Here is a 26,287-nt window from a genome sequence, read left to right on the forward strand (position 1 = left end):
TCATTTCAGGAGGGCCTTACAGAATCTTATTAAATCCATTATAATGATAAATACAAGTTGCCCCCACGCCATCACTGTACATAGCCGGCAATCCCACCGTCTCTAATCAGTCTGGCATAGCAGACAAACCCCCCCTAATGTCCACTTTTGAGGCCTTTCCTTGGTTTTCAAATTGAATGTCCAGATGAAGGTTGGACCTCTTTGCCGCGTTCGGTACACAGGGCATTCATAAACGCCCTTCGTATCTTTCTTGTCGATTGGTATGGCTTTGATATAGATGACGGGCATTGCGGGCGTGAGCTCTTTGAGCAAACTCTCCTGAATGAGACCCGTGTTGGTGTCCCACCGGGCTCCCTCCATGAACATGCCATGGATGTACGCGCCTTCACGAGGCGCTCCGGAGAACTCCTCCTTGGCTTTCTTTGTGATATCGACGGAAAGTACCATACGGTCGAGTGGCCATTCGTTTTTCCTCGCAGTCGTTTGCATGATGGCCGTAAGGAAAGATTGCGGGTTGAACAGGCCAGGCAGCCAAACAACAGCCGGCAGCTGGAACTCTGACACCCAGCCTTCCAGCTCTTTGATTCGTTGAAGAAGATCTGCGTACCACAAGGCAAGCCCTTGTAGCGATGCGTATGCGAGCTTTTCCCAAGAAATGGGTACCGTATTCAAGTAGATAGAGTTCATCAACGCCTCCATGTTTTCAGTAATTGTCAAGTCACCCTTGAGACCGAGTTGTAGCTCTCGTAACGAACGACGAATCTCGTTGGTTAGCGTCGACATTCGATCGCATTCTTGCAATGCAACGGATATGTAAGGTGTTCGTTCCTCGACCTTGGCCATCAATTCCGGCACGTTGAATGGATCAGGGAGCGACCCGAGAATCTCTTCAATGACTTGGCCAACCTTCTCCTCCTTGCTGGTTGCCAAACCACCACCAGTGTCCTTCGGTTGCATTTCCAAAATCGTTCGGAATAGAGTATCAGCACTCTTCGTCAGCACACCAATTTCCGCATTCGGATGTAAGCCGTAAAGGTAGGGTGATTCTGGTGGAAGGTTTTCGTCGATGTACTTGTGGTAGTCTTTGAGATCGGAAGTAGGGGGCATCGTGAATCCAGGTGCAAGCTCGAAGCTTCCTTCAAACATGTCTGGCTGAATATATGTGTCCAAGTAGGACGAGCAGAGCAGACGGTCCCAATCGTCTGAGATATGTCCTCCATACATGATGTCTCCGAACATGTATCGCAGATCTGTCCATGGAACCTTCGCGAAGGTCTCAAGGTAGTTGTAAAGGACATCGGCAGAAATCGTTAAGTCACCAGTGCTGAAGGGATACGCCCTATTCCACCCCTGTGTTCCGAATTTCCTCCGTTCCAAAATGGCCGCATGGAAGTAGCAGAGGACGAAGAGAATTCCTCTGAACTCCGCATCTTTCGAGCATCGTTCTAACGACTCTTGCGTGAAGTTGTCAAGTGCCCTGTGGACGTTGGCTTGCATACCCGTAGGTGGCTCGTTGGTGATCTTGACTGACGCCTGCAGAATGGATGTCGGAATAATGTGGTACGCAGGATCGCCGGCGGGCTCGGCTGAAAGGAAGACTCGGAAGTCTGGGTGCGAGCCGGTGGACAAAGCTTCAAGTTTCTTCTCGAGGACAGGTAACCACTTTGCAACCAGATGGATGTTCTCCAACATGACCCATCCGCCTTGTTTGTAAGCGAGTTCGAGCTTTTGCTCGGCAATAACCTCCTGTCCTTGCCCTAAGGACACGTAGTGGTAGTTTCCGTTGTCTTCACCTACTCCGAGGGTTCGTCCGTGAGCTTCGACTTCCTTGACTGGATCTACACCAGGAGAAAGGATAAAGAAGATCGGTGTCGCAGGGCCTGATTCCTCGTATGACTTCGTTAACGGAACCCGAGATGTGTTGATGTATTTCGGGCCCATTTTCGCGGCGATGAAGTTCGATATCGCATATGTCATACGATCCGGACGGAGACATCTCAGGATGCAAAGTTTCTCCAAGGCTGTTTTGTTCTTCCACTCTTGAGGCAATTTCTCACTTTCAGGAACTTCCAATTCGCAATACTTCTTCCACTGCTTGGAACCTCCCTCGATATCCGAGGAGAGTGACCGGAATACCTCCATGTTTGACAAAGCTTTGACCAGCCCCCACGAAGAGTCCGAGAGCCAGTCAAACGGGCTTTTGACATTCACTACCCGAGGTCCCCGCAAGAGGAAGTCGAGCTCGGGCAAGTCCATGTCTCCCTGGCTGATGAGGATTTGGAAGGTCATCTGAGCCAGGAAAATTAGCTTGTCTCTCTCAAAGAGACCTCTCGTGGTATATATGAACACCATGTGGGTGATAGAGTCGATCAACGCGGTAACTCGTTCCTTGATGTCCTCACTTTTGTCCGCTCGAGAGATGGCATTTTGGAACACAACTTTGTAAGCATTGAGAGAGTACTGATACATCGGGTGAATTTGCCACAAGTCGTTTAACAAGAAGTAGAGGAGTGACGACCGAGCTGCCACAGGGCGATAGAGCTCACGAGTTTCGTTGATCTTCTTTTCCGTTTTCTTGGCCTCCTCCACTTTTTGTTCGATGTCCGTTGCGGTACTCTTCGTGATTTCGAGGTTTTCGACGAGTGCGGTGTCGCCCAAGAAGTTACCTTGAGCAGCAGAAAGACGTGACAACAACGCATCCTCAAGTTCCGTCAACTTGATTTTGAACTCGTTCTGCTGTTTCGTCAATTCGGCTTTCGTACGCTCGAGATCAGGTCGCTCAACGTTCACGACGTCAGCGAGAAGCTGGTCCTCCAAACCAGCCAGTGTAACGGTGAAGTTGATTAGCGTGGTTTGCGCCTGAATTTCTGGCGGGTAGTGCGGGTTCGGGAGCCTCGTTTGCAGAATGAGTTTGAACTTCGGATCATACTCGACTTCCTTGTCACCCATTTTGATGTACTTCCCTTTCTTGATTGTCTCGCGACCAAGTAAAGGATTCAGCACAGCGTCGATGCTTTCTTGAATATCCTCAATGAGGACGGTGTCTCCGCTGGAGACCGCCTTTTCAATCGCATCCAAGTAACCCTTGTGACCAAGACGAACGATCTTTAGACCAGCTCCTTCCCGGTTCTTGATCCAGACCACTCCTTGCAACTGAGGATCAATAATCAGTGGCCAACGCTTACAGCTGGTTACCATGGTTGCATTTTCGAGAGACACACGATCGCTTGGAAGGCCTTCGTTGTTCCACTTGGCAATCTCGGCGCTCGACGTCAAAATGTCCAGTGGATCTAATCCTTCAGAGAGAGGTACTTTGTGCGGGTTGCTCGGATCGGTCAGGTATTTCAGCCAGTAATCTTGGAGCAGCTCCTCTCGGTAGCGCTTGCTGAAACATCCAACGTAGGAAACGAAAGCCGCAGACATCAGCACATCACCAGCGAGGGTCTTCTCCTGTTCCTTAAACTTGGCGACTGCTTCATTCCAACGAACGTTTTCGGATGCCAGACCTCCTACGAGACGATTCGCAAGAACGATAGTCTCTTGCGTTGCCCTAGCCTCCTCCTCACAAGCAAGCTTGTCAGCAGTTGCCTTTTCGAACTGCGCCGTCAGCTCCGCCAAATTCCTGTCGAGCTCGGCAATCTTGCCTTGGATTTCGGCCAAACGGGCTTGAGATTCCCGCAGGGTCTCATTCGCCGCCTCCAACATCTTGCGTTTGGGCTCCACTTCCCGGTAGGTATGGTAGTAGTTGACAATGTTCACTACCCATGAACAAAGACCAGCAGCAGCGATGGATTTTGACTTCATAAATTCCTCGTTAAAATTAGGATTGGACAAATACGGCGCTAGTGCGTCCAGATTGGAACTGTCGATGTTTTCTTTGTCGAAATTGATCAGACTTTCCAAGAAAGCGTCCACCTTCGCCATCATATTCTTCGAAGCTTTCCACGACCTATCCTTCGCAATTTTTCCAGCGGGACTCAGCAAAATCATGACTGCCGCTGCGGTATCAACGACTTCTTGGGATGGCGAACCGAAGGATTTCAGTTCCGTCAAATTGGCCTTGTTGAGCGTGTTCAAGGCGTTAGCTGCGGCTGCCAATGCAGGTTCAGCAGCTGCTAAATCCTTTTCGGCGTCAGCCTGCTTTTCCTGAACTTCCTTGGTGATAGCATCGACCTTTTTCTCTTCCTCTGCGGCAATGGCCTTCTCTTTGTTCACTTTCTCAGTGTCGACACCAACGCGCTCGATAAGACGCTCGGCTTCCTCATTCTTGCTCTTCAACTCGACTTCCTGCGAGGCGAGTTTCGCTTTCAGATCGGCTACTTGAGACGCGGTACTTTGCAGTTTTGTCAGGCCGTTCTCCAGACGCTCCATGCTCTTTGTAAGAGCCCTAGATTTCTGCTCCAGCATCTCCTTGTAAAGTGAGATCAAAGCCAAGAACGATTTTGGCGTGGTGTAATTGTACCGCTTCTCATTCACATGGTACTTCTTTGAGACGGTGTTAACACTCTGATGTGCGAACGCCATGAAGCGAGTGACTGGCAGCTTCAGGTCCTCGGGTACGAGTTCACTTGTAGCGATGAATCTCGTTGCCACGGACTGAAGAGCTTCTTCGGGCCATTCGTGGAACCAGTCAATCATAGTGCAATTGACAATTGCAGGGAATTTGCGGCATCGAGAGCGAAGCGCGTTCCCGACCGGAGAGAAGCAGAGTACGACTTTCAGATTCTTGCGGACGGCTCTGATGAACAGATCCCAGCACACTTCACGAGTATCCACTAGGCCTTGTGACTTTGCTTCATTTCGCATGCCGTTGATGATCGTTTCCACTTCATCATCTGGGAATAGACCGGGAATGTTTCCACTAGCTAACATGTCGTTAATCAGAACCAAGAACTTTTCATCCGCAATCTGGGAGTCCGTCAAGAGGAACATAATTTGAACCTTCTTCAAACCGGTTTTCTGGTACAGAACCGCAAGGTCCGCCTTTAGATCGTTCACGGAATAGCCCTTCTTCAGAGTGATTTGGAATACCTCCATCTGGCTGATAAATGCAGCCAGACGAGCCAACGATTGTTTTCCGCTTCCTCCCACACCAACTAACAGCGCATTTCCGCGTGGAGATTCCAGGATACGGTTGATGCGACAGACGTGAGCCATGGCGTCTTCGAAAAGCACCAGGTTCATGGCGGCATTGACTTCATCATACTGCATCTGCGCCTCGTCAAGGAGCTTTTTCAAAGCCGGCCAATCCTTCAGTTGACCGTATTTCGATTCCCCGATACCAGAAGCAAAGTGGGTGAAAAGGATCGGTTCTGCATTGATGGCGGCTTGATCCATGTCCTCGAAAGTCTTCTTCACCACTTCCTGTTGGAACTTCTGCAGCTGTTGTTGATCTGCATCATCCATCTTGTCACCGTACGTACGCGATGTCTCGTGAAGGAATAGCCGAACCAAGTCGATGGGCTCCTTCAGCGTATCTTTGTTCGAAAATAAGAGACCTTGGAAAATATTCGACAAGTCTCGCAGATTGAAAATGTAGTGGAACTTGACCGCTGAAGGCAAGAACGTAGCGGCAACCTTCTTGTGCAAAAGCAACGATCCGGCGACAAGCTTCTCCGCCAGTCTCTGGATGTTGTTGGGGAACTGTTTCAAGTGGCCAGAAAGGATCTGGAAATAGATACTCTGCAGCGAGTCAACACCTGGGAAATTGACCGCAAATGTTGCAAAGTGCCTTTGTAACCGCCCCGAAATGGTGAAACTTCCGGCGGTGGGGTTCATACACGCCACATACTGGCAGTTGTGGATTTCCTTCAAAGTAAGCTTGGCTCGATCGTACCAATGCTTGTAGTCCAAATATTGCCTCAACAACGTATGTGGTGATGCGGTTCCGTATTTGTCCACTTCAGGCATGTTCAAGTCATCCAGGAAGTAGATGAGCTTTTTCGATCCAGGCGGGCCGTAGTTCCTACCAGCTTTCTTCTCAAGCGGCTTTTCCAGAATAGATTGGAGGGACCAAGCCGTCGTGTAGAAGTTGAAGGCTACATTGACGATCTGGCGATCCTCCCCGTACGAGTATAGCTTGTCTTGCATGAGAACTGTTTTACCGCATCCTGCGTTCCCCACAAGCAAGACGGGCTTTCCGTTGTCCGCTAAGACATCAAGCATATATCGCATGCGCGTTGTTTCAGGAGTATGAACGAGCACTGCGTTCAAAGGCATGTCCGCATCATACACATAGGGGGGGACCTTGTCCGTCCACGGCGCAAACCGCTTTGTCTCCGCATCGACATAGTAGTCAAAGACCGTTCCTTGAGCAGGGAACTTCACGGTCTTGAACTCCCCGTTCCACCATTTACTGAACTCCACACGATAATCCACCATCTGGTCCTGGAAGACACATCCGCCAAACGCCCAGACTGCGGCAAAGACGAAGTAAACCTCGAACCACTCCTTGTCGCATCCTTTAGGAGTGTTCTCTGGCGTCAAAAGACCTTCAAGGATATTACAGAGCGTAACAATCATGGAGAACTCCTCCACATTGGCTTGCTTGAATCTACCCGACCGGCAGGCGTCCAAGCATACATTGACGTACCGGTCGAACAAGACGCTCAAGTTCGACTTCTCGCTAGCGTCCTCGCGTTTGTCCAACCAAGATTGAACATACGGATTCCATCCCAGATCGGTCGTATTCAAATAAAGAATACCGGCTCGTGAGACCGTGGCAGGTGTTGCATATTTGAGATCCCCAATCTCGAAAATCAGACGCATGTTCGGTTTCAATGGAATACGCTCGTTACTGGCCAAAGTCAACATTTTGTTGTCATCCATGACCGTGTTGAGGGACTCAATCCAGTTCGGGTCAATGTCGCCGTCCAAAATCATCCAGCGAGGATCCGTTCCGGGCATCCCGGCAAGCTCACGCATGATGGAAGAGAATAGTCCGTCCTTCCACTCCCGAGTCGATGGGTTAATGCAACCAAATAGATCGTCCGTCGTGACGGCTTTCGGGTTGAGATCAGAGAAGACGCACTTCTTCCCGCTGTTGATGTAGGTTTTGGCCAACATCTTCCAGATCTGAGATTTGCCGGTACCTCCATTACCGATGATGAAGACACAGTGACGAACAGCCAGCAATTCTTCCAGTTGAACGACTTTGAGGACGAAGACTTCCTCAGCTTGAAGACCACTCTCGAGGGTGGCCTTGCGAATGTCCTGTTCGAGCTTTTCGTCACGTTTACGAGCGACTTCGACTTTGGGGAACAGATCGCCAATAAGACCGTGGAACACTTGCAAATCATCGGAGACAATTTTGGGCAAGTTGAAATCACGTAGTGCTCGCATGAGCACTTGATCTTCCGGAACGTTACGGTCCGCACGCTTCAAAGCACCGGCGACCACCAACACAGATTTGATCGCACGAAGACCCCAATCGTAATGATCTTGCTTCGACAGCAGCTCCTTGTTCAATTTGTAAAGGGTATTGAACTTTCTGGCCAACCCACTGGCCTCCACAAATCCTTCCGCCATCAGCATGATTTCCATGATGAGCTCCAGATTGGGCACACACATAGAACATGGCCGGAAAAGCGCTTTGATGTTCTCAGGAAGCTCGGCACGACCAGCGTAACCAGGGTTCATGGTGATGAAAGCTCCGACGGTTGGAGTGAGACTGATCTCCTCTCCCTGGAAAATGAAGCGCTTTTTCTTCGCCTTCAATGCATCCTGAATCGACTTGACCTGTGTGGCAATGACGGAAAGTACTTCCACAACAATACGGTTGAACTCATCGAAACACCCCCATGTTCCGGATTGCGCGAGTCCTTTGAAAATGTTTCCGACGGAACGGTAGTCCATTTGCTCGGAGCAGTTGAACACGTAAACCATGATTCCCAAGGCTTTGCCCAAATCCTTGGTCGTCTCAGTTTTGCCGGTACCAGCAGGACCGGCGGGCGCACCTCCCATGATCAAGTGCAAGGATTGTGTCAGTGTAATGTAGCAACGATCCGTCAGCGATGTCACGACTAAACGAGGAGTATTGCCGAGATACTCGTAGCTGTAGCGGAACGAAGCATCGCAAATGTTGATGATACAATCGGATTGATCTTCGTCCCATCGAAGACGAAGTTGCGATTGCCATGAGAACACTTGTGCGGAATCGGCTTTCTCCGCAATGAGCTTCGCAACAATGTCACGAGCGTGCACATCGAGGGTACAAACCGTCATAATCATTTGACGGTGCAGCTTGGTCAGGTCTCCCTGAATTAGCGTAATCAGAGCAGTGAGCTGGTTAACCTGCTTCTTGTAGTAGTCCTTCATGGAGTTTTCGTATCCCTCCTCCAATCGTGCGAATGTTGAATTCACTTCTGTGGTCCACCAAATTTGCGTTCCCGCAAGAGTAATCTGCGCGGGGTAGTCGAAGATCCACTGATCGCGCGGCTTCTCCTCGTAGGCGGTAACGGAGTCTCCGAGCGCAGTTCGCAGGGTCTTTCGCATCATATCCACCAATCGGTTGAGCCACACCTCAACTGGACCTGTACACTCGCAAGGTTCGATGAACTGTACGTATTCGTCTTCCCTCGAATACATTCCGACGGCGGTTTTCGTCACTTCGCCGTTGGGTCCCTTGTAGAACTCCAAAGATGCCAAACTATCGAAGAGTTTGCCCAAATGCACAGCAACCGCTTGTGGCATGTTTCCTTTCGCCAGGATATCCAACAGATCGGAGGCAGAAACGAAATAGAAACGGGGGAAAGCCAAACGCTTGGTTTCCAGGTACTCGGCGAGAGACTTCTCACAAAGGGCCAATTGCCCTTGGAGCTTTTCGAGCCGGTCGAATAAACCCTCCTTCGTGCACGCCTCGACACAATTTGGCGTCTTAGAAGCTTCCTTCATGAGCTCCTTATATGCTGCATCGATACTATCGAAACGCTTCGAGTCTTCTGGAAGCTGGGCACGAATGTCCTCCGACCCCATGAAAATGTTCTCCAAATGGGACCAAGTTTGTTGGACTTCCAACCACAACGTGATCACGGAATCCACAGTGGACAAAACATTTTGCCATTTGGTGATTTGCTCCTCGAAGTGCGCAACATATTTGGAAGTCATCATGGTTTGCAGCATGACCTGGTTGTCCTCCAATGTCTCGATAAGCTCTTCTGAACTCTTGAGTAGCGGTGTTTTCGTGCTCTCGTGTATTTCGTAAGTGAATTCCATAACACTCCATGTCTTCGAGAGGTCGTTGAGGACCTTCTCCATGGACAACTCTTTCGTCGCACGATCGACGATAACCTTCACATCGTCCTCAAACTTGTGTAACTGAAGACTGAGCAAGTCTTGGAACTTCATGTCGGCCGTCATAACGAAGGTAACGCCGGTCGTCTTCATCAGCTGCTTCCAGTGACGATCGCGAATGGCATTGCTCCTAAGCTCCCCAACAGCTCGAAGCGATGTCACCATGTCCTTCACGGCTTGATCAAGTCCCGAATAGACATCCCATCCCTTGATTTCTTTGTCCATTCGCCGCAGTTCTTTGCTCAAGTCTCGACAGTGAGTCTCCATAGCATCGGTGTCGATCGCAGTCCAAAGGGTTGTTCGCCATTGCTCGAACATGAGAGTGACTAGAGACACAACGTCCCAGACTGACTTGAGCATCCCGATGTCGCGTCGACAGTCAGCAAGCTGTCGGTAGTTGGGCACGTTCAGCTCGAAAAGTTCGCAGGACGTTCGAAGAGCCTTTGCCTCGTTCTCCATCGCCAGAACGTCGACGTGCACAGTGTCGATGGATTGATATGCCTTTTCGGACCCTATCTCGAATTTGAAAGGCGCCTTCTTGCGGAACTCTTCCCGGAAGTTGTGATTGCGCGTTTCGAACTTGTTGCACTTTTGCTGCAAGACGTCGACTTCACGCGCTTGAAGCGGTGCAGCTTGGTCCTTTACAGCCATCGAGAGCTTCTTGACCTCCGACCATTGTTCGGGCAAGTCGTTGAGAAGTTTATGCGTCTCATCTGGCATTTCCACACCGAATTGGCGCAAGAAATTGATGGTTTTCCGCAACGGCTCAAACATCCCGTCAATGCTTCCCGTTCGTTGCTTGATCGCATGAAGAAGACCCATCGATGATACGAGAGCATCGTAATCACCCTCCCTGATCTCACGTTGGAGGCCTTTCTTATTATGCTTGACAAAGTCGTTGAGCTCATTCAAGCTTACAATAGCATCGTCCTGCAAATGCTTTGTCAAGGTGTAGCTCCATTTCTTGACCACGACATTCAAAGCCTGTTTCAAAGGCTTGGCGTCGATGCGGAACCAGCCTTGGAAGATGACCTCCGGCTCGATGCTCATGATTTGCTTGTGCAGTGCCTCGAACTTTCGGATCTCGTTCTCGAACCTCTCCAGTTTGCTGACGTTTTCCGTCTGCGTGACCGGCGCCTCCTCCGTGGGAGCAGCACCTTCCTCGTCTTTGGGCTTGTCAGAAATTTCGAGGAACTGCTTCATGTAGTCCTGGCGATTCTCGGTCCACAACCATGTGTACTGGTCGTATCCATCTTTGTACAAGACGGACTCGGTCATGATCTGACGAACACGCTCCAGAATCGTAGCCCGCAATTTGCCGAGTGTCTGATCGCGACGCATTTCACCTAGGTAGGTTTCGTTTTCCATGTTGATTTGTGCCAGTTGTTTGGCGCGCAAGTCCTCTTGGTCAGCGTCGGATTCGCCATCAGCTTCGTCGGTTTGATCGTCGCTGAGCGTTTCCCCGGCGTCTGCGGCCTCCCCTGCCGCGCCGCCACCGGTAGCACCGGCTGCACCAGCTTCGCCGGATACTGGCACCATGCCCGCCCCATTCTGTAGCGGAACTCCGGGTTGTTGCGCAGGTGCCACCCGTCCCATCAAAGAGGCACAATCGTAGATGTCTTCAAGAACATCGTTGATGATATAGGCGATGCTATTCTCAGAGTCTGAAGGACGATGGAACGGCTGGAAAGTTAGAAAGGGATAATATTTGATCTCGAAAGTTGAGTAGTAACATACCTTCATCCATCGTAGGGGTGAAGACGAGAATCTCCCCGTGAAGCTCCAGCTTAGCCTCAAGAAGAGCACCAACATCAGCCAAACGCTCTGACTCCATGTTTTGAGCGATGTACTCCAAACTAGTCTTCAGAGTTTGCCAGAACCCTTCCCGAACAACCTCGTCAATGAAGGCTTGGTAGCGTTTCCACTCTTCCGACTCTTCCTTCGCCTGCACAACCTCACGTGTTTGCGTAATGAGCTGGTGAATCGACTGTCCATCACGTTTGATGATATCGTAGGCTGTAGAAAGCTTGGTATCCTTCTCCTCCAGATTGAGAAGCTTCTTAGAGTCCTTCCGCTCAACCAATGGCGTCGCCGACCACGCCTTCATGATCTTGCGAATCTGGTTCAAGTTGCTCTTCATCAACTGCAGGACGGACGACAAGTCGCCAACGGACGCACTGATTTCGGCAATGTAGGAAACGATGTTGTCGGATGTCCAGTTGAGATCCGTCAGCGCGTACTTGATCTGGGCGTCGATCTGGCTGATCCGATCCTCGATCAGCGGGCGTTCTACGTTGTTCACACCAGTGCGAATGCCATTGTACGACTTTGTAATGTGGTCCAGTTGGAAAATGTACTTTCGGAACACATCCGACTTGGAGTAGATCGCTGCGGCGGCTGGAGGCGGAGTGACCGTGAGTGCCTCAAAGTAGCGGACCTCACGAAGCAAGGCGACGACTTTGGGGTCGAAGTTAACGCGGAGCAAGTCATCTTCGCGGATGAGGAGCGGCTTGTTAAGGTTGGCTTCGGTCTCATCGATGATGGTATCGCTCCATTTGGTGAAGATGGAGCGCTCGTAGGTCTCGAGTGTCTCATAGAGGTTGTTATACTTTTGCGTTACGAGACCTGCTTCCTCTGAGTTCATGGCACTGTGGTTGAACTGTACGAAGGGAAGAACTTTGAGCACGAAGTCAGGTGACAATGTGCATGGAAGCTGCATCAACTTACACTTTTCAGCTTGTCCATAGCCTTGGCAATCCGATCCTTCAGTTCATGCACCCAGGCGACCGCTCCAGTCACGGGCGCCATGTTATAGTGAATCGGAGGATGCGCCTTGAACTTTGCAAAGATGTGGGCGACCTCATCCAAGTCGGCCGAGTACATCTTCAGAAGCGCAAAATACTTCTTCTCAAAATCATGCTGGATGATCGGACGGTTGAGCAGTCCAGCGAATGACTCGAGGAGACGGAAGCAAGAGTTGAGACCCGAGCAGTCATCAAAGCTCTGGCTCAAGATGGTCCCGATGCGCCGGTCGAGATCAGCGATCTTGGCGTGGAAGGCGCCCAGGTCGACGTCAAACTCGCTAAGGTTGAGGTCAAGAATGTCATACTTGAGCTTCGAAAAGCTGCCCAGGGCGGCTTGAAATTCGGAGAAGATTTGCGCCACCTGTGAGCTCAGAATCTTGCCCTTCGTGCCGCCGATCTCAATTTTCTCGAGCCGGTTGAACTCGATGATTGTGTCAAAGAGTTCGACGATGTTCTGCACACGGCCCAAAAACTTGTCGAGCCTCGCGAAGAGGACCTTGGTGTCAAAGTTCCAAGGCCGCTTCGTCTCGGCCATCTGCGCTTTGGCCTCGTAGAACGTCTCCTTGAAGGCGTTGCAAACGCGGATGACGACCTTCAAGCGCTCTGCAGCCTCTTCAGGCTCGGAGGCGAAAATCTCTGAAGGATTGATGAAGGCGCGAGCTTGCTCGATGATGTCGTTGCATATTTCTTGCAGGACGATCGTCATGCGCTGTGGGGTGTTGTAGTATTTGGAGTGCTTCCAAATGAGCACGAGAGTGTGCATCACGCTGGGGAAGATTTGCGTCAACTCGATGAAGTCGTTGACGGAGTTGAGCCTCTCTACGGAAGGACGAAGAGCGCGGAGGTATGTTGTGATGTCGTTGGCTTCGTCCAAAGCTGCGAACATGAGAGACAAGAGGTGATTTCAGTCTTCTAGGAGTTTTCGAGCAATTGAAGTGAGCATCACGAACCTGCAACGACTTCATCGAAAATCATCCTAAAAGCAGGATAGTAAGTGCTTTTGCTGACTTCCAAGAGTTTGGAAATCTTCTGGATCTTTTCGTCCGTAAGTTGCTGGTGGATCGACTTCAGGTTGGCCGCTTTGGCCGCCCAGAAGTCGATCTCCACCATGGGACCGGGGTTCAGCCGCTCCTCGAGCGGAGCGGCTGAGGAGCTCTTGATGACCTCCTTGATTTGGTGGGTCCAGTCGATGACTGCGGATTCCACAGTGTGTAGGACACTGCGGTCGGCCTCGGTGGTGAGTTTGGCACCGTGGGGAAGTGGTAGCATAGTCTTGCCCTAGAGTAACGATGAATAAATACATTGCGATGATGAGGACCAAAGTTCAAGCCGATGGGCAAGATGAAATTGATGTTTGGATGTGATAATTTACCTTAGACTTGCCAGAAATAACATATACAGCGCCATTGAGTTGATGAAAATGGCGCAGAACATCACTCGCGACGACCTCAGGCCACGATTCGAGATTCTTGGGATTGGTGAGGAGCGGCAAATACACTTCTTCCAGCAGATTGGAGAGGAATTCCAGTGGGTTGGGGGATAGATCCCCCAGGACAAGCTCGGTGTCGAGCTTTTCGGTGACGGGGCTGCCCGTTTTGCGTTTCAGGAAATATACAGATTTCTTCTTGAGTGAAGAAGGGAAGGCGATTGCCGGAAGGAGATCCTCCTTGGGGGTGAGGAAGAAGAGGATGGTGCTGTAGTCCTTGTCCAGGAAGTCTACTATTGTTTGCCTATTGGTAGGGAAGTTGTGAAGATCAGACGGACCGAACTATCATGCCATGCCAAGATTCTATCGATTTCCATGCAAACAACTTACAAGTTCTCTTGCGACATCGTCAACTTCTTCCACTTATCATTCTTGATTTTCAGCGCATTGCAGACTTTGTCTTCAAACCAGCCGACACGGGCGTCGACGTGGATGGGTGCCGCGGTGTCATCTCCATCGCCGTCCTTCTTTTTCGCGCCCGGAGTGACCGGCTTGGTTGCCGCCTCCTCCGAAGGCATGATGGTGGGCCTTGTGTAAGCGCGACCTGAGCTCCAGAGTGTGTGGTGGGTTCAGAGCGAAGAGGCGTGTGGATTTATTCCTAGGAGATGAACCAGCATCTGCCGAAGGAGATTTGATAGCAGAATCAAGAGAATGTGAGTGCAGAAAGTGGGTTTTCAGGCTCAGCGTGGGAGCGTTCGGTGTTTGTCCGCTGCCTCTTTGGCTGACATAATCTCCGCTCCTTCTACTTTTTACGCGTTGCCTTGTGAGTAATGGCTTCAATAATCAAACACGCACAGAATGCTCAGTTTGCACATGCACATCGTTTGGTAGACGGGGTGGGGATCGGGTCTATTCCCGGTCGGCTTTGTCCCGTGGCTTTGAACTCTTGTTGAGATGGTCTTGCTGGGCACGACCGTGGTGTCGATGCCGATGCTCATGATCACGCTTTGGTCCCAGCGTACTGTACTCGAGTTGCAGCACAGCGACTCAGGTGTACTTTGATTGAGCAAACTGCAGAAGACAGCACTATGTATTCATAAAGGCCCTACAGTAGTCGGAAAAGCATCACAGATATTATACAAGCCAAATTCTAAAGTTCAAGGTTCGAAGATGTTAAACAAATCACGGCCAGCGCTAGAAGTCTAACTCGCCGGTATACTGTACTGTGTAATAGTGAGAGTCCCAATGCTTTCAGTTCAGTGAGTCAAAGTGTGCGAGCTCTCTTGGGGCAAGTCGTGGTGGTTGGCCGCAGGCAAGTTCGCCAAGAACTCCTCCCATTCAGCGTCTTCCTCAGCCTTGGTGTACACGACCGGCTTGAGACCGAACAGGCGGCAGAACCGTCCATTGGGGAGACGGAACCGCGCCGTCTCGCCGTGTTTCTTGGGAAGGCGGCGATCGCGCAGGTTGGTGGGGACCGCGAGAGAGATCAACACGCCCAGACATGTAAACGCGAGAATCCACCGGAAGTTCAGATCGTAGACGTGGATCAAATCCGGTGTGAGTCTGGCAACCTCGTTCTTGTAGACCTGGTTGAAGACCAGACCACCACCGACACCAGCGAGAGCCCAGGCCGTGAGGATGACACCGTGAGTGGCACCCACGTTCTTGCTTCCGAACTGGTCCGCCAAGAAAGCGGGGATAAGTCCGAACCCTCCGCCGTAGAAGAAGGCAATGATGAAGGCGCATGTCAATGTGAGCCCGTAGTTGCCGTCTCCGATTGCGGTGGGGAGGAGGGCAAGGAACAGCGTTTGCATGGTGAGGGAGAGCACGAAGAAGGGCTTGCGCTGTCCAACGTAGTCGGAGAGCGTAGGGAGAACGAGACGTCCAAGTAAGTTGCATCCGCCGAGGGCCGAGTTGATATTCGTAGCTGTCTGCAGGTCTTTCTTAAGTTGGTTCTGCAAAAGAGAGTCGATTAGCAAGAGGTATAATATTGAATTTTGGGAGAGGAATGCTGAACGAACCTGTACAATAGATTGAATCTTGGCAATGATCAAAAGACCAGTGATTTCCGCGCAGAAGAACATGATGTACATCAAGATGTACTCCTTGCTTTTCAACGCTTGCGCAAGATTGACAGCGAAGGCAGAGGTTCGGTTTGCTGGCTGCACTGTAATGGCAACGCTATCTGCCTCCTTGGAAGACTCGGCGGCTTTGCCGTTGTCCCTAGGTTCGTGAAGTTCGGCGCCCTTTACAGTGTCGATGTTGATGCCGTTAAGCTGGTACCCACTAATGAAAGAATGGGTGTCAGGGATGCGTGATGGGTCGCAACGCGCAGATGAGCTACTTACGGTGGCGGCATACGCAAGACCAGCGACGCGGCTGACATGATCACAAAGTAGCAGCTGGCGAGGATGATAAATGTCTTGGGGACACCAAGATTTTCCTCGCCGGTGTTGGCGTAGGTGGGTCCGATAAGAGCTTTCTGGGTGTAAGGGCTGAAGATAGAACCAGCACCGAAGCCACAAACTATTGCATGGACACCAGAGTCAGATGGTCGCCCAACAAACGAAATTGGATGACCAAGTTCCCTGGCAAACTATTTACCTGCAAGCCCGGAAGCCAGACCGCGCAAATCCGGGAACCATTTTTGGAGCGGAGACACGGGAGAGATGTAAGAGATACCAAGACCGGCTCCACCGACGAAACCGTATCCGAAGAAGACGAGAGGAAGGCTTTGAACGTGAACACCAAGAGCTGCGAGAAGTTGACCAACGAAGAACAGAGTTGATCCGAGAAGCGCGCCCTTCAAAGGTCCGTTGCGTTCCAACCAAGGCCCCAGTAGCGCAGATGTCACACCGAAAACGGCGACGGCAACGAAGAAGACGTTACTAGCTTGACCACGGTCTACAGCTACGCCCTTTGCTGAGAGCGAAGGCCTGGATCAAGGGCGATGTCAGTCGGGAGTCAGCTGCGTCAGCACCAGTGGTGGGGCAAGACGAGGGAGAATGCTTACCCGTAGATCGCGCGCTCGATAGGCAGATTATAACCGGACCAGGCGTACAGACTACCACAGCAAACCTGCCAAACGAGGAGATTAGGTCAGATCGACGTGCCGTGGGACAATCAGCGTGTGGGGAAAAATCCAAGCGTTGGAAAATGGTATTGGACAGATTACACCAAAAGCCGACGATTCGCGATGTCTACCTGAATGAGGACCGCAGCGGGCATAAGGAAGATCCTTCGGAAGCGAAGGACGCCCGGAATGAGCCATTCCTCCCGTTTGATCTGCTTGTCGGTTCGATGGTACTCGGTCGACGAGTAGTGGTACTTGACCGCACGCACTAACGCGGACATCTTGAGAGCGGTGCAGAGATGCGGGGTTGGGAAACCTTTACTCTTCTTCGTCTGCTTTATAGGGGTTTGGGTTTTGATAAAGCAAACTTGGGAATGGAAAAGGAAGTCGAGCGGCGCTTGCACACCGGCCCTTTTTATATCATTTGGCAGGCTTCGATTTTGAAGCTTCATCAAATTGGAAGGGACTTGAACCAATGACCTTTGGAACGGGTCTCCTTATAGTGAGGCCTGGTCTCGTACGCGTCCTTACTCCTTACATCCACATCCACCAGTGTGAACTTGAAGGCCAATAACTATGAGGGCATCGCTCACTTTCAGGTTCCACGATGAAGCCTCTCCAGGGCCCTCAATACGATCAGCCCATGGGAGGGCCCCGGCAGCCGCAAGCCGCAGCCTTTGGTCTTCCAAAAGGGAACGAGCCGCCATGACTTGACGGCCTTGGATTGTGGATTGTGGAGATGGCACCATGTGAGGGCAAATCTCCCACGGCCTGAACGGGCACGAGACACGCCGCACGGGGGGGGGGGGGGAGGGCCTGGAAACACCATTTCGAACTTTGAAATTCAATCATCAAACAGCCGATTATTTGATTAGCGGATCGACCGACATACAGTACCATGTGCCTGGGTTCCGGTAGCCCCGAATCGGAGGTCGCCAGAAAAACTGACAGGGCGATCGCCACAAATTGAACGTGGACATATTGGGCATTTTCGCTTGACCGACTTTGGACGGCTTCCCTGTCGTCGAGTGGACAACGAACCCGAGTGGACAAGGAGCGCAAATTACTACGTGTACCCATCGACTTGCTGACGATCGATACTGCGCGAGCTATGCACTCACGGAATTCATAGCTGTGTTGATGCCGCTGCTTGGGATTTTTCGATGAAGCCACACTTGGCGAAGCCTCTATTCAATCACTGAAGACATGAATGCGCTCGGGACAGAGAGACAGCGCATACGAACTTGAGCACGGGCTGGGAGTGATACACTGGATAGAAGCCGAGAAACTCTGGAGATCTAGCATGAATCGAGTACGCATCCCTCGGATGTCCAGGTACGATTTGAAGACAGATGCTTGATACTCGTATTGGCTTAAGAAAGGAAGTATAAATTTTATGGCATTGTAAGCGCTTATAGTTTTATTTAGTCTGTCTGTTCTTTGGCTGTCCTAGCTGCTAGATATAGGAGAGAACTACATCTCGACTCGCAAAGACAACTCATCCTAGTGTACCGAAGTGTTGCCTGTGCAACCAGAAATAGATCAGTATAGAATTGGAGAATCAAAGCACATCAATTGTTCTCACTTTCAAGCATGCACGGGCGTTGCTGATCGCTCACCGTTGAGCGATTTTTTACTTTGCGTCCGGCTAGGAGTTCTGAGAGGCTGCGTCGTTTGCGATTGAGAAGTCAGAGACTGACGGCTTCCGGAACGGCTCAGAGGCCGAGACCCCGCACTGCTACCAGCTATATATGTCGGAACTGGCGCGGTATAAGTGTCAGCCGCCCGTTTGAGATTCTGCTCCGCCTTTTCCGTGATTGGAAATTTGGGAGTCTCGACGTTCGAGCCGTATTCTTGCCCACCCGTCACGAGCTGATCCCGCAACGAAAGATTGTACGTCGATGCTGGCAACGGTTGGGATGCTGCCAAATCTACGCTGCGCGAGCGTTCAGGCTGAGAGCCTTGTAAGTTTTGAGCACTACGCAGGCTCTTCCTCGAACCCGATTTCGTTAGGTCCTGACGGTTGCCGTTCTTCTGCTGACCCGCGTCACTCACATTGGCGACACTGGCTGCGTTGGACTGCGGAAGTCCGATGGCGGCGGCTATGTCGACACTCTTCGCAGTGCGCGGGTTGACAATGTCCGCCGTGCTGGAATGTTTGTCGGCATGTCCCCGCACGTCCACAGGTGGCGGAGGAACATCCGGGGGTCCATCAGAGTCCACGCGTCGATGACTTTTGTCGGCCGATGCGTGATCGTTGAGCATGGGGGTGCTCCGGCCGAGTTTTCCGGAAGCGCCGTCCAGGTTTCGCGCGCTACCTGCACGAGAACTCGGCTTGGCGAGGTTCGACTGGCTCTTGGACTTTTGCTGGTGCTGGCGGAGATCATGTTTGCTTCCCGCGACACTCTGAGCATTGGACGCAGGAAGTGGGACATTGGCAGCGAGATCCGTGCTCCTCGCTTTGCTTAGGCTTTGAGTACTGTGTGATGGCACTTCTGACACATTGTGGTCTGATTTGACAATATATGCTCCAGGTAGGGTCGTCGTATCGGTCAAAGCCTGGGTGCTGCCTGCGACTCTGTTGGTGCTACCACTGGCAGTATCGCTCCGACGCACATCGGCTCTACTCGAAGAGTTGATGTTTGCGGTGCTCTGAGCAACTGACGGGGGGAGCGGGACATCCTTCGCCAAGTCCACGCTGCGCGACTTGTTGGCCAGGTTCTGTCCACTGGACTTTTTATCGTTCCCGTCGTTCAGATTGGCCGTGCTCTGCGTTGCTGCGGCATGAACGTCCTGACTCTTCGCGCCTCGCAGGTTGGATGTGCTTGCGCGTCCTTCCGACCTCAAATTGGCGTTACTATGCGCCGGAGACCTTGTGTTCTCCGCAAACGTAGTGCTCTTTGTCCTAGATGCATCCGTCAAATGGTCCCTAGCGTTTCGATTCTCGTTGGCAATGCTGTAAGCGCTCGCGGCGAGAGAATCAGGCAAAGGCTGCCCCGCCGCCAAGTCGATGCTTCCCGCGTGAGGCGCGTTAAACACTCCCGCGATGCGCGGCTCGCTTCCGGACTTCGTGGTGCTGTGCGCGAGCGACTCGGGGGTTGCGTCGGCAAAGGCCACATCAACAGTCTGAGCTGCGAGATTATCGACATTCTGGGAATCGCCCGCAATGTTTGCTCGACTGGCCGCGACGGACTGCGGGAGTGCTTTAGCTGCAGCAAAATCGATGCTTTTGGCTTGCTGGCCACTCTGCGCAAGGTTCTGGCGGCTACCGCCTACCGATCGCTCGCGCTCTCGGTCGGAGCGGCCTCCGGTGGATTGCTCCGCTTCGAGAATGTTAGTTTTATTCGCAGCGACAGACTCAGGAAGAGCTTGGGCAGCGGCAAGGTCTACACTTTTAGCTTGTTGACCACTCTGCGCAAGGTTCTGACGGCTGCCGCCGACTGATCGCTCTCGTTCTCGGTCGGAGCGGCTTCCAGAGGAGTGGTCCCTAATGTTAGCCCTGCTCGCGGCAACAGACTCTGGAAGTGCCTGAGCCGCAGCAAGGTCCACACTCTTGGTCTTCTGTTGGGCCAAATTCTCTTTGCTTCCTGCAGTCGAACGCTCGGGTTGATCTCTGATATTAGCCCTGCTCGCGGCAACAGACTCTGGCAACGCCTGAGCCGCAGCAAGATCGACGCTCTTCGTCTTCTGCGCCAAGTTCTTCCTACTCCCAGCATTAGCTGAGCGTTCTGATTGACTGATATTGGCCCTACTAGCCGCTACAGACTCCGGGAGCGCTTGAGCAGCTGCCAAATCGACACTCTTCGTTTTCTGTGCCAAGTTATCGCGGCTTCCGGTTGACCGTTCCGGCTGGTCTCTGATGTTAGCTCTGCTAGCAGCCACAGATTCCGGGAGCGCCTGAGCAGCTGCTAGATCGACGCTCTTGGTCTTCTGCGCCAAGTTGTTGCGGCTTCCAATCGAGCGCTCTGGTTGGTCTCTGATGTTCGCCCTGCTAGCAGCCACAGATTCCGGGAGCGCCTGAGCAGCTGCTAGATCGACGCTCTTGGTTTTCTGCGCCAAGTTGTCGTGGCTTCCAGTCGAGCGCTCTGGTTGGTCTCTGATGTTAGTCCTGCTAGCAGCCACAGATTCCGGGAGCGCCTGAGCAGCTGCTAGATCGACGCTCTTGGTTTTCTGCGCCAAGTTGTCGTGGCTTCCAGTCGAGCGCCCTGGTTGGTCTCTGATGTTAGCCCTGCTAGCAGCCACAGATTCCGGGAGCGCCTGAGCAGCTGCTAGATCGACGCTCTTGGTTTTCTGCGCCAAGTTGTCGTGGCTTCCAGTCGAGCGCTCTGGTTGGTCTCTGATGTTAGCCCTGCTAGCAGCCACAGATTCCGGGAGCGCCTGAGCAGCTGCTAGATCGACGCTCTTGGTTTTCTGCGCCAAGTTGTCGTGGCTTCCAGTCGAGCGCTCTGGTTGGTCTCTGATGTTAGCCCTGCTAGCAGCCACAGATTCCGGGAGCGCCTGAGCAGCTGCTAGATCTACGCTCTTGGTTTTCTGCGCCAAGTTGTCGCGGCTGCCAGTTGAGCGCTCTGCACGTATGTTTGCCGAACTTGCGGCGACGGATTCCGGAAGAGCATGAGCAGCGGCAAAGTCAACGCTTTGAGCTCCTGCAAGGCCATTATCACCGACAGAACTCTCCGCTGTGCCTCGGATGTTTGCCCTGCTAGCCGCGACGGAGTCAGGAAGCGCTCGGGCGGCAGCCAAGTCAACGCTCTTTGCGCCCGCTAGGGTGTGTGGTCCGACGGATGGTTCTGGCGTGCCTCGGATGTTGGCCCTGCTAGCCGCGACGGAGTCAGGAAGCGCTCGGGCGGCAGCCAAGTCAACGCTCTTTGCGCCCGCTAGGGTGTGTGGTCCGACGGATGGTTCTGGCGTGCCTCGGATGTTTGCCCTGCTGGCCGCCACGGACTCGGGCAGAGCTCTGGCGGCTGCAAAGTCCACGCTGCCCGTGTTTTGACCGAGATCTGCAGCAGATGTCTCACTTTCCGAGTCTTCTCCAAGATGAGCTCGGCTCTGCCCTGTCGATTCAGGAAGGACTCTGGCAGCGGCGAAGTCGACACTCTTCGCCTTGCTAGTCAGATTATCCCGGCTTCCGGTGCTACGCTCCGGAGCATCTCCCGTAGCAGAGCGCTCTGGTTCATTCCTAAGATTGGCTCGACTTCCAGCCACGGATTCAGGAAGAGCTTTAGAAGCAGCTAGGTCGATGCTCCGAGTCTTCTGTGCGAGCTCCGCGGTGCTCCCACGCTGAGTAACCTCACGAAGATTAGCCCTGCTGGGTGCAACAGACTCAGGAAGTGCCTGAGCGGCCGCAAGGTCCACGCTGCGAGCCTGCTGCTTGGTGTTTGCCAAATCTCTCTGGCTTCCATCCGATTGTCGGATGTTGGCAGTGCTTTGCGCTGCAGACTCAGGTAGCGCGGTCGCTGATGCGATGTCGATGCTCTTTGTGTTCTGCGCGAGGTTAGCTTTGCTTTCCCGGTCACGATCTCCGCGCCTGATGTCCGCCTCGCTTTGAGCGGTCGAGCGAGGAAGCGGATGGAAAGCAGCAATGTCTACGCTCTTGGCTGCACCGAGGTTACGAGACCCGCGCACATCCGCATTGCTCTTTGTGCTCGGTGCAAAAGTCACAGTCGAACCTTTTGAAGTCTTGGCGACGTTCTGCTGGCTACGGCCTTGGTCGTCTGCAGTGCGAGGGCCAGTCGTCTCGCCCTGGCTCTTCGTCTTTGCCTCCCCGCGAACGTTGTGCAAGCTTTGCGCGGCGTTCTTGGACAACGACGATGGTTTAGTAACGGAGGCGCCGAAAACGCGAGTGCTGCCGTATTGACGAGCTTTCCGGATGCTGTCCAATTCTGTCGTGTGACGCACGTTCGCTTGGCTCTGTGCTGCGGAGAGAGGTAGAGCGACGGTAGCCGCCACATCGGTTTGCGATTCTCCGCGGATGTTTGGTGTGCTCTTGATGATCCCGCGTGAACCCATCTGTGAACCGGCCTGCTGCTGAAGGTTTTGTGCGCTTCTACCACGTTGTGCACGCGCAACGTTGCTGGATGAGCCGCTTCGGCTGGAGCCACCAGTATCCATATTCTGCTGACTGCCAGCTCTGCTAGGGTCACGCCGAATGCTCGCCTGACTGGCAGCTGCGGACGGTGGGAGGGGCACATTCGCCGCCGTATCCATGCTGTCAACTCTCATCGGCCCTCCTCGCATGTTCGGGGTGCTTTGTGCCGCTTTCCTCTGAAGGCCACGCTCATGGTCGGCATCCACGTCCGTAGCGCTATGCGCACTCTTAACCCTTTCGGAACCTTTGTCGTGCGCGAGCTGAGACCGTGATCCAGATTGGCCACGCACATCTGTCTGGCTAGCAAGCTTTGGGTTGCTGCGACGCACATCGACTCGGCTTGTAGCTTTGATGCTTTGACGACTCCCACTAACATCTGCGCGACTGGCCGGGACCGATTCTGGAAGGGACTGCTCTGCAGCAAAGTTCAAGCTGTCCTGTCGCGGAATCTCATCGCCAAAGTCCATCATACTATGATCAGCTGTACGTGGATGGCTTTGCTTGGCTACCTTGATAAGATGGTCCACCGAACGGACGTCATAACCTTGCAGACGCAGTTCCCATTGACTTTTCGTCAACTTGGAGTCCGAACCGGTCGTTGGTTGTTTGCGTTGAAGAGTTCCAGACGCACTTCCTTGACGGGAGAGGCCACTACGCAACGAGTTCTGGCTGCCTTGGCGAGATGAAGCCAGGCGACTCTGAGATTGGCGCAGGTGATCTTGACTTCCTTGACGAGATGAAGGGCGTAAACTCTGCTTGCTAGCCTGACGAGATGCCGCTCGTGAAAGTTTTGCTGCGTAAGACGCTTGCTGATTAGAATCGATTTCGAAAAGGGACACGTAAGAGGCCTAAGATCTAAAACTCACCGACGGGCGTCTGAGACACATCGTTATTGCTCTCGAAGTCCGAGGCATACTCCTTTTCATCGAGTGATGCCGCGAGCTCTTCTAGCTCTTTGCGAGTGTGGAAGCCCCTAAACAAGGCCTGCACTTTCACTGCGGACGCACGGCGTCGCTTATCATGAGCATCCCCTTCATCGCGCTGCTCGGTCTGAGTGATCTCATGTCCTCGGTCAGCTTCGCTTTCATTATCGGCCTGAGCATCAGTTTCTTCCTGCTCACGCTGACGAGCGGCCTGATCTTCTTCACGCTGTTGAGCAGCCTGCTCCTCCTCCTCATGCTGGCGGGCGGCCCTCTTCTCATCCTCCTGTTGATGCGCCGCTTTCTCCTCAGGCGTCTCCTGGACCTGGCTCTGCTCAATGACCTCCCTAGCCACAGCTTCATTCTCTTCAACAATGGGCTCAGCGCTAGCCACTCTAGCTAAGGCGTGCACATCATCCAAGTCATCCGACAAGAACACCTCTCCTTCCTCAGAGTCATAGCCTCCCTCACTCCCGCCTTCGAAATCGCTAAAGTCTGATGCGATCGGGAAATGAGACTCGCGGGTCGGACGAGCGGACTTAGGGCGGAAAGAGCGATGACGCGGGGTCGAAGGGGTGGAGCGTCCCGAAGCACGAAGGTTTTTAACGGCGGTCTTCTGAGGACTACCTTCCTTAAATGCTTTGGCGGATTCGGTATCGGAAAGGTTCTCGGAAGAGCCCTTGCTCAAGTTCGACCCGCTGCCGGTGGTCAAGGCTCGTTCCTTTCCACCAACTTTCTGCCAGATGGCTTTGACATGAGCCTTGACATCGCGGAGTTTTCCACTTCTGTACTCTTGCTTAGCAGTCTCGAAGAGATTGGTGATGCTATCCTGATCCTTCTGGTGATCAGCCAAGGAAGGAGGAACAACCGGTCCGTGACTAGTGACTTCATGTCCGTCGACGCCTTCCCACTCGTCTCCGCTCAAATCATCGTGCACGACTTTGCTGTTCTTCGACTGTCGTGAAGCAGGTCGTTCACGATCACCAATCTCAGATGATTCTTCATCTGCCTCGCCATTCGCGCGGTCGGCGTGGTCGGACCTCTTGCGCGAATGTTGCTTGACGTACAACCGGCGGCCGGGAGGCTGTCGAGAGCCCGCAGGACCACCGAGCCACAAGTTCTTCCGATCGTATTTGGCAGCCATGCGGGCGTGCATCTCCTTCTGTGCTAGCTGCTCGGGACTCAATCCCAGCGCTTTTAGGCGTCTGGGGCTTTGCTGCTTGAGCTTTGCTACAAGCATCTCCTCGGCTTTGGTGAGCGAGGCCGGCTTCTCGGCGTAGAGCAGAGCCGTGTGCGTCATAGTCGGCGGATACTGGCTGAGAAAGTCTGCATAAGGCAGGCTGTTGTGCGAGTGTTGCTGTAGTTGTGATTGAATCGTCATTCGAGAGTGATCACAAAGGAAGTTCATAAAGAATAGCACGTACCACAGTGCGTCGCAACTTCTGGGAACGAGGGCTTTTGTCCTCCTCGATTTGCTTTCGAATAGCCACCTGGATCATAGACAACCACGTCCGAAGTCATGAGAAGTCCTTTGATGCAGGGAGCAAACATATGAGCACGCACCTCTATCTGTCTATCAAACTCTAGCTCTTCCATCTTCTTCAAGATCCTATGACGGTACTCTTCCCTATCGAGCCGAACCTGCTTATTCTTGAATTCCTTGTTGTCAGTGATATTTCCTTCCCGATCGACCTGAAGTTAGAATGAAAACACAAGGGTTTGTTACTGAGTCCCCAAAGGGAAAGGCATGCGGTCATTGAATCCCTACCAATCCGAGCTTCTGCAAATGTTTCCTAATCCCGGGACTGTTGAAGTAGTCCGACAAGTACTCGTCCAAAAGCGGTTCGTAGGTGGGCATGTGCGTCGTCACCAAATTGACATCGTAAATGCGCTCGCGGCCGCGCATCGAGAAATGAGCGCTAGAAATGAACCGATTCACCTTGAGTTACACCGTCAATAAGAAACGGAAAAATCTTTCATGCCCAACCTATTATTATCGGGATAAACACCATCCTCCCCTTCCGTCCTATCAATCAAGTCCTCATAACCATTTCTGTCGTCCATATCCAAGTCCAAATGGAACTCCCGCCCCTCATGATCATCGGTGTATCCGAGCGCCGTCTCAGGCCGCTCAGGCAAGCCGCTTCGAGTGGAGCCGAATGCCGCCTCGTAAGAAGTCTGGCTGGTGCTCTGTTCCATGCGTGCGTTGTCTTCGGATTGAATGTTTCCGTCGGGCGAAAGTCGAGGGAGAGCACCAGACCCGTCCGACCGGACGCCCGCGGCGGATTGGCGACCACTGTCCATGTGCTGGAGTGTGGCGAAGTTTTGGTGACGACTAGATTAAATTACACAAGACAGCGCTCTCTAGACCGCTAATCTCGGTACTCGAACTGGCTTTCTACTTGCTACGGTCTCGCTGTAGCTACTCGCTAAGATGTATGAGTTCTTTGCCAAGGTCAAAATACCTCGCAGGGTAAAGAAAGCGAATGCACAATCATTATGAGGCGCTCGGAAGGACCAAGGGTCAGGGGCGTAATGCACTTTCGCATACGTTTAAGGTTCGCCGCCACCCTCCTTGCCAGAATATTAATGTTCCGGGTTTCTAAAGTATCGGAGAATTGGGGGGGTCATGAAGCATGTTTGTTTCCACGTCTTCTTTTCGAAGCCTCACTTGGATTTTTCAGCACC

At 52.6% G+C, this 26,287-nt stretch overlaps 3 protein-coding genes across 3 annotated transcripts; all 3 read right to left on the reverse strand.

Moving 5' to 3' along the window:
* Nucleotides 1-5: 5 nt before the first annotated feature.
* On the reverse strand, nucleotides 6-14,235 carry EV422DRAFT_556757 (dynein heavy chain and region D6 of dynein motor-domain-containing protein). Its single transcript, XM_053071912.1, has 6 exons — nucleotides 13,912-14,235; nucleotides 13,468-13,825; nucleotides 13,046-13,373; nucleotides 12,019-12,971; nucleotides 11,029-11,950; nucleotides 6-10,955 (listed from the first exon to the last, which is right to left on the reverse strand). The coding sequence occupies exons 1-6, from the start codon at nucleotides 14,097-14,099 to the stop codon at nucleotides 103-105; spliced, it is 13,602 nt and encodes a 4,533-aa protein (XP_052925905.1). The 5' UTR covers nucleotides 14,100-14,235; the 3' UTR covers nucleotides 6-102.
* Nucleotides 14,236-14,507: 272 nt separating this feature from the next.
* On the reverse strand, nucleotides 14,508-16,966 carry EV422DRAFT_527773 (major facilitator superfamily domain-containing protein). The gene is made up of 6 exons (XM_053070228.1): nucleotides 16,726-16,966; nucleotides 16,535-16,599; nucleotides 16,126-16,457; nucleotides 15,870-16,047; nucleotides 15,543-15,807; nucleotides 14,508-15,476 (listed from the first exon to the last, which is right to left on the reverse strand). Exons 1-6 carry the CDS (start codon nucleotides 16,873-16,875, stop codon nucleotides 14,778-14,780), a joined length of 1,689 nt encoding a protein of 562 aa, XP_052925906.1. The 5' UTR covers nucleotides 16,876-16,966; the 3' UTR covers nucleotides 14,508-14,777.
* Nucleotides 16,967-23,139: 6,173 nt separating this feature from the next.
* Nucleotides 23,140-26,261, reverse strand: EV422DRAFT_527795 (uncharacterized protein). The gene is made up of 6 exons (XM_053070229.1): nucleotides 25,587-26,261; nucleotides 25,368-25,518; nucleotides 25,163-25,291; nucleotides 25,024-25,089; nucleotides 23,229-24,956; nucleotides 23,140-23,160 (listed from the first exon to the last, which is right to left on the reverse strand). The coding sequence occupies exons 1-5, from the start codon at nucleotides 25,901-25,903 to the stop codon at nucleotides 23,535-23,537; spliced, it is 2,085 nt and encodes a 694-aa protein (XP_052925907.1). The 5' UTR covers nucleotides 25,904-26,261; the 3' UTR covers nucleotides 23,140-23,160; nucleotides 23,229-23,534.
* Between the last annotated feature and the right edge of the window lie 26 nt (nucleotides 26,262-26,287).

This window comes from Fimicolochytrium jonesii, assembly GCF_025526975.1.
Source record: "Fimicolochytrium jonesii strain JEL569 chromosome Unknown EV422scaffold_10, whole genome shotgun sequence".
Classification (NCBI taxonomy): Eukaryota; Fungi; Chytridiomycota; class Chytridiomycetes; order Spizellomycetales; family Powellomycetaceae; genus Fimicolochytrium; species Fimicolochytrium jonesii.